The sequence below is a fragment of the Chrysochloris asiatica genome, unplaced genomic scaffold, assembly GCF_000296735.1.
Source record: "Chrysochloris asiatica unplaced genomic scaffold, ChrAsi1.0 scaffold00028, whole genome shotgun sequence".
Classification (NCBI taxonomy): Eukaryota; Metazoa; Chordata; class Mammalia; order Afrosoricida; family Chrysochloridae; genus Chrysochloris; species Chrysochloris asiatica.
The window spans coordinates 12,362,742-12,382,469 of record NW_006408546.1 but is presented as its reverse complement, the minus strand read 5'-3'; the positions used below and the strand labels follow the sequence as shown (position 1 = coordinate 12,382,469).

The 19,728-nt window shown below is 36.6% G+C and overlaps 1 protein-coding gene across 1 annotated transcript in view; it reads right to left on the bottom strand.

The window, feature by feature from the left end:
* The window catches only part of PPP2R3A (protein phosphatase 2, regulatory subunit B'', alpha), a 200,300-nt gene extending 181,068 nt beyond the window's left edge, over positions 1-19,232 (bottom strand). Inside the window, exon 1 of the mRNA XM_006846599.1 lies at positions 16,782-19,232. Coding sequence (XP_006846662.1) covers positions 16,782-18,773 — 1,992 coding nt within the window. The 5' untranslated portion in view covers positions 18,774-19,232. The remainder of the gene's footprint in view (positions 1-16,781) is intronic.
* Between the last annotated feature and the right edge of the window lie 496 nt (positions 19,233-19,728).

The following is a 19,728-nucleotide window of genomic DNA, read 5'->3' as shown; positions in this document are numbered from 1 at the left end:
CAACCTGGGTGCTTCCTAATTTTTCTAATTTTATCTCAACGGGTTTACACATTCTCTCTCAACTAGGTAGTTTCCTCATACATTTTTCCTTATTCTCCTGCCTAGAATGTCCTTTTCTTCTCTCATTATTTATGTCCCAATTAAATATAAACAAAGTTTGTTAAATGGATGACACTAGACCTTTGTTGTTGTTGTTGTTGTTGGTGTGACTATTCCATTAAACCATGACTTAAATCATACTGTCCCCCTCTTATACTCAATATCCTTGGCTTCAAAAAGCCCACGTCTTCGTTATTTCAGCCTCATGAATTTTATCCTCTTCTTGAGAATCCTCCCTCTTCTCAAATTGTTTCTGTGTGCTGCTGAATTGATTCCAGCTCATAGCAACCATATAGGGCAGAGCAAAATTGCCTCATAGAGTTTCCAAGGCTATAATCTTTATAGAAGCAGAATGTCACATCATTCTCACACTGAGGGACTGGCAGGTTCAAAACTTCTGAAATGTACCACCAGGGATCCACATGGTCTAGTCATCCTTCAAACTCCAACTCAAATTTTACTTATTTAAGGAAGGCTTCCCCAATTTATTTTCCTTAATTCTTAGTCTGTACATCAACACTTAATGAAATACAGTAAAAATTCTCTTAAATGACCTCTACTTAACTAATTCTCTGGACTAGTCAGTGCTCTCCAATTCTCCTGCAAAACAGAGCATCTACTGCACACTGGTTCATGGTAGTAGGTTGCTTTCTGGTATGCTCTCACATTTCTAATCTCAGCAGTTGAGCTGTATGCTTAACTAAGAATCAGTTGTGTCTGTCCCCAACCTGTTTATGCTAGTTGTACTTTTTACAGCAATTACTCAGTTCAGTTATGTAAACAAATGATATATGAGTGTGAAAAAAAGTGAGAGGAGCTATTTCTAGAATTAAAAAAAAGTTCAATCTTTATAAAAATACAGTAAAGGCCAACTAGTAATCTGCTATAGAATAGAGAGAAAGGCAAAAACCTATTAAAATTTAGATGCTGACATTCAAATTGCTTCATTACTTTAAAATTCCTTCTTCATTTTAAAGAAACTGGAAATCAATAAAAAAATTCATTATTAAAGAAAGATGTCATAGAACTCGATCAAACTTGTTCTCAAAAGGCTTTGGACCTATATAAAATAATATTAAAATAAATTATATTAATGGTTCTAGTAAAAATAAATTGTTTAACACACATTAAAAATATTTAGGATACATATAAACCTAATCATATTCAGGCAAACGTGCTCTACTATAGTATTTTGTTATCTGAGAATAAAGGCTTTTTCAAAACTGTCTAGAATCTCAAGGGTAAGTTTAATTTTATAGTCACTCATTCATTCAACAAGCATTTTTCTGAGCACTTATGTGCAAGACACTTTGCTGGGTTATAACAGCAACAAAAAAGTGGTCTCTTCTTTTCCTCATTGCACCTAGTACAATGTTGGTTATGAAACAAAAGGCAATAAATGCTTTTCTTTATTTCCCATGAGTCTCTGAAGTTTTAAAGTCAAAATTGTGCTAAAGAGCCTGCTCTGCTATACTCTTATCCAAGAAAATATTTCTCCGTATCTTTTGATGATGAAATTAGGTCTAAGTTTTGATTTATCCAACTGTTACTCAAAAACTTCAAAGGGGAGAAAATACCAGACCCCTGAAAGGACTTCTAAAAGACTCAGTTTGTGGCAATGAATTCTGAAGGACTGCTAAAATTAGATTGGTTTATTTGGTTTTTGTTTGTTTGTATGAAAGTATATCTGCTTGAGTCTAGGAAAGATCTAAAAATTTTAGTTAGTTTTACGAAGCATACAACTGGAACAACATCAATACATGGCTCTTCTTTATTGGGAAAGTACAATCCATGGGGTAGGGTGTTGGGAGGGAAAGGCTGCTTCGGGTGAGAGGATCTCCCTGTAGCACTTATGGTGGTGGTGTGATGTAAAGTCAGTTCCACCTCATAGCAACCCTGTATAGGGTTTCCGAGGCTGTAAATATTTACAGGAGCAGAAGTCTCATCTTTCTCCCACGGAAAGGCTGGCGGTTTTGAACTGCTGACGGTGAGATTAGAAGTCCAACTCATAACCACTATGCATAACCACTATGCTATGAGAGTTCCTTCCCTGGAGCACTAGCCAGACAAATAAGTGAGTACAGGACTAGCACATAGTTTATAAATTCATTTTGAGATCTTTCTGGAATAACCCATGAGATCTTTTCTCTTCTCCTCTGCAGCATATATGAAGTCCATCCTAAGAAGTTAGTTGGCTAACAGTATGGGCTTTCTGCACAGTTACCTGAAAACTCTTCTTGACCTACAGATCATTCATGGGCATACACTGTTTGATGATGCAGGTTGTCCTGTTTGGACAATGTGCTCAACCTGGGTCTTCAATGCAAGAGTGGTAAGATGAGATAAAACACAGGCCTATCTGTTGTAGAGCTGACTGGAAGGTATCAGTTGTTACCTAGAGATCCACTAGCCTGGGCTGGAGTTCCTTTCCTGCCTTACCATTCCACAGATCTTCCTCTGGAACAGGCATGCTTGGGGCACTGGTGATAATCTTTCTCAAAGAGAACCAGCTTGGGGCATTGGTGATAATCTTTCTCAAAGAGACCAGTTAGAGGCACTGGCCTCTCTGATATGACCCTAAGGCCTAAAGAACATTTTCCTTCCTTCATGTCCCCTTCCCCCAAGATACCCTACATATGTCAGTAAAGAAAATGTTCCCTTACCATATTTTAAGAGATTTAAAGAAATGAGAAGAACTAAGAAGTCAAGGAAAAGTTGCATCATTGAAGGAAGGTGTTATTGAGAAAGAAAGACGGAAGAAAACAAAATATGTGAGACCCAACACATTACATTTTTGTAGAACTCATTCTTGAAGGTTTAGTTAGAAACTAAGGATGGATTTTTGAGAACTTTCCTAATTCTCTCATAATTCTCTGCCTTTCCACATATGAAAATGAATATATGTTAATTTTCTCTTTTTCTAGAATGAATCAGTTCCACTGAGTATATTAAGAGAAAATGGATTGGATGTATGAGATAAGAGTAAACAATTTTGATGTGCCTAATGAACAAATTGTTCTCACTTGTGTGTAACAGCAACTAAGTAGTTAATCTTTTTTATATAATGTTTTGTGCCAAAACAAATTTAGCCTTTTAGTTTATAAACCAGGTAAGGCTTTTGGGTTAAGAGTTAGGCAGCAAAGCTTCAGGAAACCCAAGTGATGGAAATACACAACGCAGGAAAGATAGGAAATCAGTGGAGTTATATAAGGATCTAGGCTGAGGTATTAGAATTGGGTCCAGATTAACAGGAGAGTCACTTTGAAGTGCACTAAAAATGTTTACCCAAAAGACGCTATAGGAAAAAAATCGGTAAAGAGGTTGTTTTATATCAGGAGACTATTTCTAAGAGAAGGAAGTTAGCTGTTTAAAAATTTTTAAACACCAAATCAAAAGTTTCTCCTTCCACAAAAAAACTTGTGCATTAATGTTTAAAACAATATTATTTACAATAGCCAAAACGTGGAAACAACTCAAATGTCTATCAAATGACAAATGGATAAATGAAATATGGCATATTTATACAATGGAATATTGTTGTTGTTGTTGAGTGCCGTCGAGTCGGTTCCGACCCATAGCGACCCTGCACAGGGTTTCCAAGGTTGTAAATCTTTACGGGAGCAGAAAACCTCATCTTTCTCTTGCAGAGCGGCTGGTAGTTTCGAACTGCTGACCTTGAGGTTCACAGCCCGATTTGTAACCACTACGCTACCAGAGCTCCTTAATCAGCTATAAAAAGGAATGCAGTGCTGATTCATGCTACACAGTGGATAAACCTTAAAGTATTATGCTAATAAAATAACCTAGGGTCCTGGTGTAGCACTGTAGGATAAGCACTGGACTGCTAACCATAAGGCTGGCAGTTCAAACCCACTCCTAAGAAACCCTCTAAAGGGTCACTATGAGTTAGAACTGACTAGAGATGGCACTTAACAACATAACGATTAAAGAACCTATATATAAAAAGTCACATTTTATGATTCCATTTGTAAGAAATATGCAGAATAGGCAAATCTATAAGGACAAAGCATTGACTAGTTGTTTCCAGGGATGGGGGGGAAGTGGAAAATAGAAAGTTGGTAAGAAAACTACTAATGGGAATGGGGGCTTTTTTCCGGAGTGGTGGTGGTGATGAAAACATTTTGGAATTAGGTAGTGGTGATGGTTGTACAACCAGGTGAATATACTTAGACTACTAAATTGTGTGCATTAGCAAGGTAAATTTTATGCATGTAAATTATATCTCAGTAACACTAATAAAATCTAACTTGTAGATCTTAACTGGCAGAGGAGGTAAAATGATAACAATAATGTTGTCAATGATAAGCTTCATTTAAAATATCATTGTAAGTAAGCTTTAAGGAAGCAAATTTATTATAAACTAGTTACTCTTAATCTTAAAATTTTATATTTTCCTTTATGATCCAATGTGGTATCTTCTTATTGTTTCATTAATGAGCTGTTATTAATGCTATTTTACTCATATGTAATAAAACTCTGGAGTGGAAACAGAAGTCAAGGAGTGATGATTATCTATGGTAGGTTCTAGTTTTACCCTTAACTTCACTGGATGCAGCAAAATAAGAGAGCATAAATATGACAGAGATCGAAGAAGTACTTTTGTGTCTTGTTTCAATTGTCTTTGGACAACAGAAACATATTCCATGACTAACAGCACAAAGAACCAATAAAGCTAAAATTTCTGCCTTTAAGTATTCCGAAATTGTGGTTATATGTTCTTCTAGGATATGGGGTGGGGGTGGGGGAAATGATCAAGAAGCTAAAATTATCAGGTTTGATCATTCTCAGATCCCTAGCATTTCCAGTTCCTGGAGTTAGTTCTCTGTTCTTCTTAGTTTGTTTTTTCTTATTGTTGTTTTGTTTTTTCCTTCCTCCCTGCTCAGGAATTACTTTAGTTAGGTTTCTCATTACAGAGGAAAAACATGAATTTTAGCCTATGAATGTTAGAAAGTTAAAGCTAGAAGGAACAGAGGGTTTCTTTTCATACCAACTGTCTTCCTTGGTAGTTTGGTGGTATGTATGTGAAGATAATTTTCCATCAATTTTGGGTGAAGTCTGAATTCACAGGAATCAAAATAGAAGGCTGGAATTGATGGTCATGGACCCTAATGACAATAAGCATTATGTTGCAACTATGACAGCTGATGGAGCCATGCTTCTTGGATGCCAGAGTGCCTCCAAGGTAAACAGCTTAACTGTGGTTTCCAAAAGTAGGTCCATGAGGCTGTATGACAGAAGAACCTGTCAAATCTGTTGCTGTTTTAAGTGCCATTGAGTGTGTTCCTATTCATAGCAACTGTGTATAGGGTTTCCAAGGAGAGGCTGGTGTGTTTGAACCACTGACCTTGTGGTTAGCAGACCAGTGCTTATTATACAGCACCACATCAAGACCCCCAAATCTAGTCCAGAATAATTATTTCTGGTAACCTCAGAGGAAATGGCAGGGCCATGATTCAAACATCTTTATCTGACCTTCAATTCTTATCATGAAGTAAACGACTGTACAAGGCATGAGATTTTAAAGGGACTATTTTACACAGTAAAATTTATCCAATTCCTAAAGATGGTCATATAAGAAAAAGCCTAGTTTCAGCGGCTGAAGCTTGGTTCTACTTGAGGAATCTCTTAGGGTAATATATTATACAAATTACCTTGAATTAAAGAATATTTTTGCTTACATTACCGAATACCTTGAGGCAACAAGTTTCTGAGCCTGGGGTCTCAGGGGACACCATGGTCAACTGGAATAACATAATCCACATAAAGACAATGTTCTACATCCTACTTTGGTGAGTAGCAACTGGGATCTTAAAAGCTTATGAGTGGACATCTAAGGTGCAACTATTGGTCTCTCCATGTAAGGAAAAAAGAAGAGTGATGAAATCAACTAATCCAATGGACCAATGGACACGTGTTACCTCCTCCAGAAAACCTTGAGTTTCACTGTTGATATGGATCTCTTCCTCCCCTGAGTTCCTGCAGCAGTACATCTATATTTTTCTAAAGCCTCTATTACTTTTAACTTATATCACACATCTCCACTATTAACAACTGTGGACTCCACTAAACTTGCTCTATCTTTGGTTCAACTGTGTACTCCACTAAACTTGCTCTATCTTTGGTTCATCTATACTGAATGCTAAACATGGTAGAAGTACAAAGAGCTATGAATCCTTAACCTATTTGAAATAATTCATCTTAAGTATTTTAGCAGTCTCCATTTTACATATCAATAAGTATAATGTACTTATTATAAATGATTTTTACCATAGTACTGAAACAGGTCCAACTGAAGTCCATGTTTGGCAATTCTCAAACAAAAGATTTACTCTTTAATTTCAAAATCAATAAAACTATTACTTGAAAACATTAAAATTCTAACTAATACTTTTTACTACTCCAGGCAGGTTTCCCCCTCAATTCACTGAAACTTGTAAAGTTTTACTAGACTTACATATAAGACAAAATTTTAAATCTTCCTCTTTATTCACAATAAATTATTCTTTAATTGAAAACCTCCTCTTCCCCATTCATTCAATTAAGGCAAGTAATAATGGAAAAATTTCCCTGGCTTTGTTTAAAGTAAAATTGCATAAAAATAACTTTAAAAAGAGGTTAGAGCTTATTATTTTACCTTCTCAACAACAGTTAACCTGCTCCTATTGCCCCACAGACTAACCACAAAAAATGATAATAATGAGTCCTGGTATGGTACTGTAGGATACGCACTGGACTGCAAAGATGATTTGAATCACAAGGTCAGCAGTTCAAACCCACCAGTTACTCCTTGGAAACCCTACACAGGGTAGCTATGAGTTGGAATGCACTCGATGGCATTTAACAGCAACAACAATTGGTAGTGGTAAAATATCATTTATGATACCATTACAAGAATTACTAAAGCAATGTCATTTCAAAGGTTTTTTTGTTTTTTAATTATTACATTATCCTTCATGTCAAGACAAACTCTCAGTTATTCACTCATTCTCATCATGAAACCCCTTGGAACCTCAGCCACCATCCTATTGTCCCTCTCACAAGCTCTTCTTTTAGTCTTGCTCAACTCACTTTCAGGTCCACCTGCACATCTCAGTTATTCTGGAACCTATAGTTTGTTTGTTTTTTTTTTTTTTCCTGGCATGCAGAGGGTTTGAGAAAGAGCATGCTCTGAAGATATATTTATTAGCCATTGATATAGACAACTGGACACAGTAAGAAAGGCCTATGATTGGGTTAGTGCATAAAGAAAGGGAAATAAGACATGAGATGTAATGTAAGTTGATATACGTAGAAAAGTTAGTGATCGTTTGTGACTACAGTGGAGGAGAGAGAAGTTACGTAGATCAGAACCCATAATGAAGAATTCTGAAATCCCGCCCAATGTTTACTGGTAAACCCACCACTTACCTATCAGTTAGTTAAACTGTGGTGGTGGTTTGCATGTTATTGTGATGCCAGAAACTATGTGACTAGTATTTTAAATACTAGTAGAGTATACCCACAGTGGACAGGATTCAATTGTGGTTCAAGACTAAGACACACTAAGAAGGAGTAGTAGTGGACTACTGAATGTTTAGTCACTGAAAACCTTATGAATAGCAATGGAACACTGTCAGATAGCATCTGAATACTGAATACTGAAATGTGATGAATGGCACTAGAACATCGCCAGATACAGTGCCAAAAGATGTGCCCCTCAGGTTGGAAGGCACTCAAAATATAACTGGGAAAAAGCTGACTTCTCAAACAGTTGACCGTGATGACATGAATGGAGTACAGCTTTCAAGACATTCATTTGCTGATGGGGCACAAATCATAATGAGGAGAAACAGCTGTAAACATTCAATAATAACTGGAACATGGAATGTCTAAAGTATGAATCTAAGAAAATTGAAAGTTATAAAAAATGAAATGGAACACAAAAAGATCAATATCCTAGGCATTAGTGAACTGAAATAGACCAATAATGGTCATTTTGAATCTGACAATCATTTACTATGCCAAGAATGACAAACTGAAGAGGAATGGTCACATTCATCATCAAAAAGAACACTTTAAGATCTATGTTGAATTATAATGCTGTCTGTGATATAATATCCATATGCCTACAAGGAAGACCAGTTAATACCACCATTATTCAAATTTATGAACCCAGCATTAAAGCTTGAGATGATGAAACTGAAAAATCCTACTGAATACTTCAGTCTGAAATTGATCAAACATGCAATCAAGATTTATTGATCATTACTGGTGACTGAAATACAACGGCTGGAAATAAAGAAAGTTCAGTAGTTGGAAAATATGGTCTTGGTGATAAAAATGATGCTGGTAATCTATGACAGAATTTTGCAAGATCAATGACTTCTTCATTGCAAATACCTTTTTAAAACAATATAAAAGATGACTACATACATAGATCTCACCAGATGGAATACACAAAAATGAAACTGACTACATCTGTGGGTTGAAAAATCTTCGTATCATTAGCAAAAACAAGGACAGGGGCAGACTGTAGAACAGATCATCAATTGCTCAATACAAATTCAGACTGAAGCTGAAGAAAGTTAAAACAAGTCCACGGGAGCCAAAATGTGAATATATCTCACCTAAATTTAGAGAACATCTCAAGAACAGATATGATACATTAGACACTAATGATCACAGACCAGCAGAGTTGTGGAATGACATGAAGAACAACATACAGATAGAAAGCAAAAGGTCATTAAGAAGACAAGAAAGAAAAAAAAGACCAAAATGGATGTCAGAAAAGACTCTAAAAACTTGCTCTCCAGCATAAAGATGTTAAAGCAAATGGAAGATATGAGGAGGTAAAAGAGCTGAATAGAAAACTTCAAAGGGCAGCTAAAGAAGACAAAGTCAACTATTATAATGAAAGGTGCAAAGACCTGGAGTTAGAAAACCAAAAGGAAAGAAGGACAAGATCAGCATTTCTCAAGCTGAGGGAACAGAAGAAAAAATTCAAGCCTCAACTTACAATACTGAAGGATTCTATGGGCCAAATATTGAACAATGCAGAAAGCACCATAAGAAGATGGATGGAATATACAGACTCACTCAACCAAAAAGAAATGGTTGATGTTCAACCATTTCAAAAAAATAGCAGATGATCAAAAGCCAATGGTACTGAAGGAAGAAGTCCAATGTGTAATGAAGGCACTCGTAAAGAACAAGGCTCTGGAAATTGATGGAAAACAAATTGAAATCTTTCAACAAACTGATACAGCACTAGAAGCATGCACTCATCTATGCCAAAAAAATTGGAAGAAAGTTACATGATCAATTGATTGGAAGAGATTCATTTGTGCTGACTGCAAAGAAAACTAACCCAATGGAACGTGGAAATCATTGGACAGTATTATTAGAATCACATGCAAGTGAGAATTTGCTAAAGAGAATTCAAAAGCAGCTGCAATAGTGCATTGTCAGGGAACTGCCAGAGGATCAAGCCAGATTCAGAAGAGGACATGGAATGGGAGATAATTATTGCTGTTAAATGGATCTTGGGTAAAAGCAGAGACTACCAGAAAGATGTGTACTGTGCTTTACTATGTGAAATCTTTCGACTCTGTAGATCATGACAAGCTATGGATAACACTGCGGACAATGAGTATTCTCTGAAACGTGTAATTGTGCTCATATGGAACCTGTACATAGACCAAGAGGCAGTTGTCTCAGCAGAACAAGGGGACACTGAATGGTTTAAAATCAGAAAAGGTGTACACCAGGGTTGCATTCTTTCACCATACTACTCAATCTGTACACTGAGCAAATAATCCGAGAAGCTGGACTATCTGAAGAATGTGGCAACAGGATTCAAAGAAGTCTCATTAACCACTTGCAGTATGTAGATGATACAACCTTGCATGCTAAAGCAAAGAGGACTTGAAATACTTCCCGTTGAAGATAAACCTTCAGTATTGATTTCATCTCAATGTAAAGAAACCAAAAATCATCTCACTAGACCAATAAATAACATCAAGATAAATGGAGAAAAGATTGCAGTTTTCAAAGATTTAATTTTGCTTGAATCCACTATCAACACTCATGGAAGCAGCAGTCAATTCAAACATACTGCATTAGGCAAATCTACTGCACAAGACCTCTTTAAAATGCTCAAGAGCAAAGGTGTCAGTTTGATGACTAAGGTGTACCTGATCTAAGCCATGGTATTTTCAATAACCTAATATACATGTAGCGTAGTGGTTACGAATCGGGCTGCGAACCTCAGGGTCAGCAGTTCGAAACTACCAGCTGTTCTGCGGGAGAAAGATGAGGCTTTCTGCTCCCGTAAAGATTTACAGCCTTGGAAACCCTGTACAGGGTTGCTATGAGTCGGAACTGACTCCAAGGCACATAAAAACAACAACATACATGTGAAAATTAGACAATGAATAAGGAAGACCGTAGAAGAATTGATGCATTTGAGTTACAGTGTAGGAGAAGAATACTGAAAATACCATGAGTTGCTAGAAGAACAAACAAATCTGTGTTGTAAGAAGTACAGCCACGATGTTCCTTAGAAGCCAGGATAGTGAGACTTCATCTCTCATACTTTGGACATATTTATCAGGAAGGGTCAGTCCCTCGAGAAGGGCATAATGCTAGGTAAAGTGCAGGGTCACCAAAAAAAGAGTAAGACCCTCACCGCCCCCCAACAAAATGAAATGCCACAGTGGCAGTTGCAATGTGGATGGTGCAGGAATGGGCAGTGTTTTATTCTGTTGTGCACAAGTTGTTATGAGTCAGAAGCGACTTGATGGTGCCTAACAACAACAACTGATACAACATTTGAAAATCATCTACCAGATAGTTTTTGCTGTTGATATTTAAATGATGTTTCTAAGACTTCCAATGCCCTTAACAAAATATCACACCGAATCCTATCGAAAGTTATTATGCTGCTTTACCATGTAATGAATGGATTTCTGGTAGCATAGTGGTTATGAGAGTTGGGCTGCCAACCTCAAGGTCAGTAGTTTGAAACTACCAGTGCTTTCATGGGAGAAAGATGAAGTGTTCTGCTCCCGTAAAGATTTACAACCTCAGAAACCCTGTGCAGGGTCACTATGAGTCAGAATCAGCTCCATAGTACTTTAACAACAATATTTAAACAGGAGACTGCAAATGGTTAGATAGTAAAAATTTTAGGCTTTATGGTGTCTTTATGCAACTACTGAAAGTTGCAGTAGGAACACAAAAGTAGCCACAGACCATATATAAATTAATGAATTAGCTACATGACAATAATATTTTATTTACAAACACAGGCAGAAGCCTGGATTTGGCCCATGGGCCACAGATCAACATTCTCTCTGTACTCATCTCTCATTATCCTCCTAGCAATTTTTATTTGGTTCCCTCTTCCAATATAGGTTTTAACTTAATTTATATTCAGACAACAATTATTGCTTACTCTTGGGAAATTATTTTGAAGTACATTATTAAAATATTAATGACATACAATATTGCTAATTCTGTCTTTCCTCCTGGGAAAAATCATCAATATCATTTAAAAGTGCTTCTTTTACATAATATTTTAATTAAAATATTTTAAATAATGGATAAATTTCCAACTGTCTAAAAAGTTAAAAATAGTAAGTAAAAAAACTAAACCAGCTTCAATCAAAATTCATTAATCTAATAAAATCAAATAATAAACTTCCTTGTTTAAAAGTCTTCTTTGGTTCCTTCCCAATAATCTTCTTAGCATAACATAAAAATTCTTTCTTAATCTGGACCCAATCTGTCTTTCTCTATCTTATGTTCTATTACTCTTAGCCCACTCTCTCTAAATATGAATAAAAACATAAAAACAATGCTATTTTCATAGCAATATCACGATAAAAAGAGAAAAGATTAAAACTGTCAAGGATTTCATTTTACTTGGAGACATAATCTACACCTACAAGAAATCAAACAACGTATTGAACTGGGCAAATCTGCGGCAAAAAAAATCTCTTTTCAGTGTTAGAAAGCAAAAATGTCACTTTGAGGACTACTTTGAGCTCCCACCCAAGCCATGGTCTTTTCAATCACCTCACATGCATGTAGAAGCTGAACAATGAATAGGAAGACTAAAGAAGAACTGATGGCTTTGAATAATAGCGCTGGCAAAGAATATCGGATGTACCGTGGACTGTCAGAAGAACGAACAAATCTGTCTTGGAAGTACAGCCAGAATGTTCCTTAGAAGCCAGGATGGCAAGACTTCATCTCACATACTTTGGATATGTTCAGGAAGGACTTGTCCCTGAAGAAGGACATCATGATTGATAAAGTAGAGGGTGAATGAAAAAGAAGAAGACTCTCAATGAGATGGACTGACACAGCGGCCCCAACAATGGGCTCAAATATGGCAACAATTGTGAGGATGGTGCAGAATTGGGAAGTGGTTTTTGTTTTTGTTTTTTAATGTTATACACAGGGTTCCTAAGAGTTTGAACCAAGTCAATAATACCTAACAACATAGGTTTCCATATGGATATCTGGGAAAAAAAAGGTATAAAAACTTGTAAGAGGATATGAATATCAACTTGAGGGCAGTGGTCACCTCTGAAAAGGACAAGAGGGTACTGGGTATGGGTGGCCTAGGGATTTAAATATCTGAGATTTTTTTTTTTTTTTTTTATAATGATGATAATGAAAATATTAAATAAAGCAAGGATCTGAAGCAAATATGGCAGCATGACTCATAGCAACTCTGTATAGGGTTTCTGAGGCTTTATATCTTCATGGGAGCAGAAAGTCTTATCTTTCTTCTATGGAGTTAGTGGCTGGTGGATTTGAACCATCATCTTTGCAGTTTAGCAGCCCTGTACTTACTGCATGGAGCCACCACACTAAGTGGTATATAAAAAAATTTTTTTAAATACCAATCACTATACTTTTTTATGAGTCCTGGTGTGGTGCTATAGAATAACAACAGGACTGGTAACTGCCAGGTTGACTGTTCAAACCCATTAGTCTGTCCTTGGAAACCCTATACAGGGTTGCTAAGAGTCAGAACTGACTCAGTGGCACTTAACAATAACAACATACTTTCTCTATTTGCTTAAAACAAGAATAATGAAATTACAGCCTGCGGGTCAAATCTGGACCACCGCTTGTATGAGGCTTCAAGATAGGCATTGATTTACATTTTTAAAGAGCTGTTGAAAACAACAAACGAATGAAGTCTATATGAGAGAGACCTTAACTGGTCCTAAAAACTTAAAATATCATCTGGACCTTTACAGAAAAAAAGTAGCTAATTTCTGGATTAAAATATTTCCTAAAGGAAAAAAAAAAGTGGGAGGCAACTAAGTCAAGGAATACTGGTTCTGTTTTCTTGAATTAAGTGTCTTCCTGAATTCTGTATTACCTATTTATTTAAATTGGCATTTGATAAGATTTTTAATTCAGTTCATACTTGTCAAAAAACCAGGAAGCTCATTTTAGAGTCCAGTGCAGTCCTTTATGAGGCTGTGTGCTTCCAAAAAGATTTATAGTTTTGGAATTGACTCGATAACAATAGGTGGATAGTGAGATTAGAAACCCTGGTGGTACAGTGAGTTAAGCACTGGGCTGAGAACCAAAAGGTCCGCAGGTCAAAGCCACCAGCTGCTCTGTGGAAGAAAGAAGAGGCAGCCTGTTCCTGTAAAGACTGACAGTCTTGGGAACCCTAAGGAGCAGTTTGACTCTGTCCTATAGAGCTGCTATGAACAGGAATTGACTCAGTGACAGATTTGGTACTTATATTGGGGTATGTCAAAGGCAACCTGTTCATGAGCTGAGTCAGGGACACGAGAGACACTGCATAGGACTTGATCTTGGCTTCAGATTCACATTTCCTTTTTTAACTGCAGTCTATTTCTTTCAGAAGATTTCTGTCCCTTTTTTATATTCAACTGTTCCCTCCGTTATCCTCTAAAAAGTGGGGAAGGACTGAATAAAATTCAAAACACTGTATTACAGAAAGACTCTCTCATTATAATTAGTTGTTGAGAGTGTTGGAATAGGTTACTGTGGGAAAACTAGTAAGATAATATACTGTGAGCATTATAATGACAATATATTGTCATTCTAGTGCACAATAATTGGCTGCTGTTATGTTATTACCATTTTGAGGTTACCAAACAGGTATTTTCGTTCTCTTATAAAACATGTGTATTAAGCACATCAGTATTGCCTATGTACATGAAAAGATTTATTTTTGTAGTTTTCAGTATAGCAAAAAAAAAAAATTAATTCCTACTTAATTCCTATAGTTTCTCAACCCAACACTGACGTAAGTTAATAAAAATATTAACTTTTGTAAATCAACAAATGAGACATTCACATAAAGAGATTGCACAGAAACGTGCAGTTACTATTTGAGAATATTTAGATCCATATCATCATTTAATAACTTTAAATAAGTATTCTACTTTAGTGTTACTAGGACCAAAAAATGTGCATAGCAAAACAACAGCCACAAAGCAAACACCAGGCAAAAATTATCCATCTGATTACAATAAATATTTTTCCATGCTCAAATGAAAATTTAAATAAGGCTTAGATAATATGTAACTTGTTCTTTAAATTCACCACATACATGTCATCTTTTTAAATAAAAATATGATATATACAAAAAGTATAAATAATGAACTGATTCATGAACTCATCATCTATATTATAAAATTATAAAAATTATCTGGTGTGTCCATGTACTTCTTCATACTTTGGCACAAATGCACATATCTCTAAATTGTTGTTGTTGTTAAGTGCCATCGAGTCGGTTCTGATCCATAGCGACCCTGTACAGGGTTTCCGAGGGTGTAAATATTTACGGGAGTAGAATGCCTCATCTTTCTCCCGCGGAGCAGCTGGTAGTTTCGAACCGCTGACCTTAAGGTTCGCAGCCCGATTAGTAACCACTACGCTACCAGAGCTCATATTATTATTCTACAACTTGATTTCTGTTGATTTGGCTTTCTGTCTCTGAATTTATACATGTTGACATGTATATCATACTCATATAATAAAGGTTGTCATTGTTGTTGTTGAGTGCCATCGAGTTGGTTCCGACTCACAGCAACTCTGTATAGGGTTTCCAAGGAGTAGCTCATGAGTTTGAAACACTGACCTTGCGGTTCAAACCAACTTTGCAGTCCAGCGGATTAACCCACCGTGCCACGCCAGGACTCTGTGGTAATAAAGGTAATGTTCTCCAAATACTCAATGTGCTCCCTTATCTTTCTCAGCCTTTAGGTTAAAAATGACTACACTGTGAGAAGAAGTGAAGTATGTCATGTCTGGGACAAAGCAGTTAAATGCACTATCACTTTATTCCCCTTCTTCAGTGAACTCAGAAACCACACATTCCCGATGTGGCAGGTGTAAGAAAATGAACTCACCATTACATTAGCCAAGGTCCCTGAGTGACTGGGTGGAGAAGAGACTCTTATTAAACAAACTATGTTAGACTTGTAACATGATGAAATAATGCTATTGTGCTAATACACATATACACACAAATGGACAGAGAATTTACTTTCCGTGATTATTTGAAAGCAATACTAGTATACAGATTCAAAGTCTTTTGAAAATGCTTGTGACTGTAAATGATACTTGCATTGAAGGCCTCACTCACTGCTAGAGAGTCAACTCCAACTTATATTGATTCTATAGGACAGAGTAGAACTGCTCAATAGGGTTTCCAAGACTTAAATCTTTAAGGAGGCAGACAGCCCCGTTTTTCTCCTGCAGAGCAGCGAGTGGGTTTGAACTGCTGACCTTGCAGTAAGCAGTCCAATGTCTAGCCCACTACACCACCAGGGTCCTCACTGAAGGTCTGTAGCATTAAAATTACTGTGAGTAATGCTTACATGCTCATGTACTGTTTCAGGTATGTTAGTTATCTCTCCCTAACTAGATTAGAAACAAGGATGGCAAGACTTCATCTGCTATACTTTGGACATGTTGTCAGGAAGGACCAATCCCTAGAAAAGGACATCATGCTTGGTAAAATGGAAGGTCAGCAAAAATGAAGATCTCACCAATGAGATGAACTGACATGGTGGCAACAACAATGGGCTCAAAACAATTGTGGCAATGCTGTAAGTGGTGTTTCATTCTGTTGTGCATATGGACTAGAATCAACTTCACAGCACTTAACAACTAGATTTTAAGCTATCTTTTCTTAATACTGCATGCACCTAAGTCTGCAATAGGCATGAAGTAATGAATGATCTATCGGTTAATCGAGGAGGCTGAAGATTAACATTAAATGCCAGTTTTGTGTTAGAACTATTCCATAAAAGTATAGCCATTGAAAATCCTATTCTACTCTGAGACGTAGGGTTGACGTGAGTCAAAACTGACTTGATAGCAGTAGGTTTGGTTGTTTTTTTGTTTTGTTTGTGATCCTTAGTAACTTCACTATATAGACACAGCAATTAAAGCTTTCCTTTGAGCGAAATGTAAGTGAGGGAGGTGAGAGGTCAGGACAGTGGAAACCAATCTACTTGGCTTTGTGCTTTATTTGAATCCATTCCTAGGTTAAGGCGGGAGCTTTATTAGAGCATAAAATGACTATTAAAAATAGTTTTTGTTTATACATTTTAAAAATGTTCAAAAATTCCTTTTGCAATTACTTAAGACTTAAGATTGTTGGGTCTTACCTTGATCACTTCTGGAGTCTGTTGAATTAAAACCATTGAAGTAGTATCTTTGGCTTTATCACCAACAGGACTTCTACAGACTGATAAATTGGCCTGTGAGGAAGTTGTTAAGGTCTCCTGTAGAATCTGCATCATTTCCTTTTCCTGTGATAGGCTCCCTCTGCCTGATTTGCATTCAACTAGTTCTTGAGCAAAGTCTTCAATGCTTTCTAGAATGCGCAGTAAGAGGGCTCGATCTTCTTCTTCTATTTTGTGTCCATTGGTTTCAATGATCCTTGTTAGACAGGAAGGTGAGACTTTTTCTGAAGGTGAAGAGACTTTAGATTTAGGCTCAAGATCCACAGGTATCTGACCAGTCAACTGACCATGATTATTTATAGAATTAGAGCTTTTGTCCTTGGCAAGTGGCTCCCTTAGAGAAGTTTCCATTTTTTGTGAAAAAGATTCCAAATCCATTAACAGTTTATCTATCTCTTCCTGACTGTTACGATTCATAAAATCTCTGTAGTCTTCTTCAAATTTAGGAACTTTTGATTTAAGGTCTTCCTCAGGGAGATTAACAACTGGTTTCTCAAATATCTTACCAATTTCGTTTTGCATTGAAGTAGGAACTTGTTTTAAATGAGTACCACGGTCGGAAGATTCTGCTGTATCTTTATTTATGTTTACCAAGTCCTGATTGGGTCCATTTCTTGTTCTTTGCCCTTTAGTTAATGCTTTGTTTCCATCTGATTCTTCTTCAATATAAAGAGTGTCCATTAAGTCACCAGAAGAAACATTTTCTAAAGGGATCATAGTTACTGACTGTGATTGAAGCTGGACAGCTTTTACAGTTCTGGGATCATTTACCTTTAAGTTATATAAGGAATTTGTGGAGTTGCTTGGAATGGATTTTACATTTTCTGTTTTCCTAGAATTATGTTTATCATTTTGCAATTCAACAGTTTGAAACTGTGTAGAGTCACGGGCTGAGAGCTGGACAACATCTTCATATTTAGGGGGCTGCTCAGTGCCAAATATTGGGGAGAATGGAGTCAACTGTAAACTAGGCATATTACTGACCAGTTCTGTTAAGTCTATAGCTTCACTATGTCCAGACTGCACAAATTCAAATGGTAACTTTTTCAGATAGGATGCTAATCTGGTCATTACATTCATATAGACAGTTTCAGAGCTAGAAATTGCATCATGACCGCTTCCTTCACTGATGCTACTCCCTGACTTTTTTTTAATGCATTGTTTTATGATGTCTGTGCATTTTTTCAAATCCTCAGAACATTTCAACAAAATATCTAAACACATCTTTATGTCTGTCCCAGAAGAAAAGTTATCTATTTTATGTTTTTCCAAAATCTGAGTAACCAAGTCTTCCTCTGAGAAATTTTGGAGAAGCATGGAAGTCAGGTTCAGATCAAGTGAGTTTCTATGAGACACAGATTTTTCCTCCAGTGAGGAACTTCGGAGTAAACCAAAGGAAGGGGAGTTCCCATCATTGTTATAATGACCACAAAGCAAGTCAAAATCAACTGATCTCCTATTAAATGAGTCAGACTTAACTTTCCTTCCCTTTTTATAAGCTGCATGGTTAGAGTTTTTGAGTTTTTCAAGGGAAAATTCTTTTATTTTCCCACTGGCAAAACTGATAGCTTCTCCTGCGATGTCCTTTAAGTTACTAGTGTTCTGAACTGTAGATCCTCTCTTGATTCTGGGTAGACCTGTGAGGGCATGATGGGAATAGTCACTTTCAGCTGAGGAAAGTCCATTTTCATGGGGCAGAAACATAGAGTCCAGATCTGCATCTTTGAACTGAGACACAGGGATATGCAAGAGGTCTGCACAAACACTATGATGAACCACAATACAGTCAACTCCATGCGTGAAGGTGTGGCAGGTGCCAGTGCAATAATGGATAGCTTGCTCAAAACGCCGATCTATCACAACGCTGCTGTAGTGGTTCACAGTACTAACCACAAGTCTGTAAGTTGCTGCCATAATATCAAATCCACTGAATGGTGGAACTTGGAATTTATTCCTAGAACTCCAGTTTCAAGTAAATTTTCCGGACTGACAATTAGATGAAAATATATGATGACTAAAAATATATTCAGTGGATTCTTGCAAATATGACTTCACCCACAAAGGAAAACGATCTAAATTTGAGGTTGTGTAACTCTCAGAATACAGTAGCTGTTGCACATGTGTGTTTGTATTAGCAAGTCTAATAATTTAAGGTAGATTATCGACTGTGATTTTTAGTTTTATTTAGTCTTGGCATGATATTACAGGATAATTTTTATGAAAGAATATCATTGTTTAGGTCTTCATCAATTCTATAATGCAGAAATTTATTGTGATGAATCTGCTGCCATAAATCTTAATTGGTAGTATAGAAGTACTGTGGTAACAGAGTCTTCCAAATCCTTAAATGATCCATTTTTCTGTGACTGATAGAGAAACCTATAATAATAAAAAGAAACACAATAAAAATTAAAAGGTAATTTTCTTATAGCAAGCGACCCTTTTAGTTCCCCTTCTTTGCATTTCATATACAGTCTAACTCCTTAGATTCACATTCAAGCCTATCAACATCTATTTCCATCAGTCTACATTCCTCACTGTGGGGGCAGAGGTGCATTTGTTTATCAGCTACCAGGGAGAAAGATGAGGCTTTCTGCTCCTGTAAAGATGTACAGCCTCAGAAACTCTATACAGGGTCACAATGAGTTGAAATCAACTTGATGGCACATAACCACCACCTTATTTTCTGCCACACCTCTGCATCTACCTTCTGCTTTCATAACCCTAGTTTTCTTAAAGAGACTGCCAACATATAATGCTTGTTCTTGATTCTACAACTTCATATACACTTGGAAATCTTTCTCCCGTTATCTTCTGTTTCCTTGCTATGCGAGAAAGAACAACTTTCATTACAGTTCTTAATATCCTG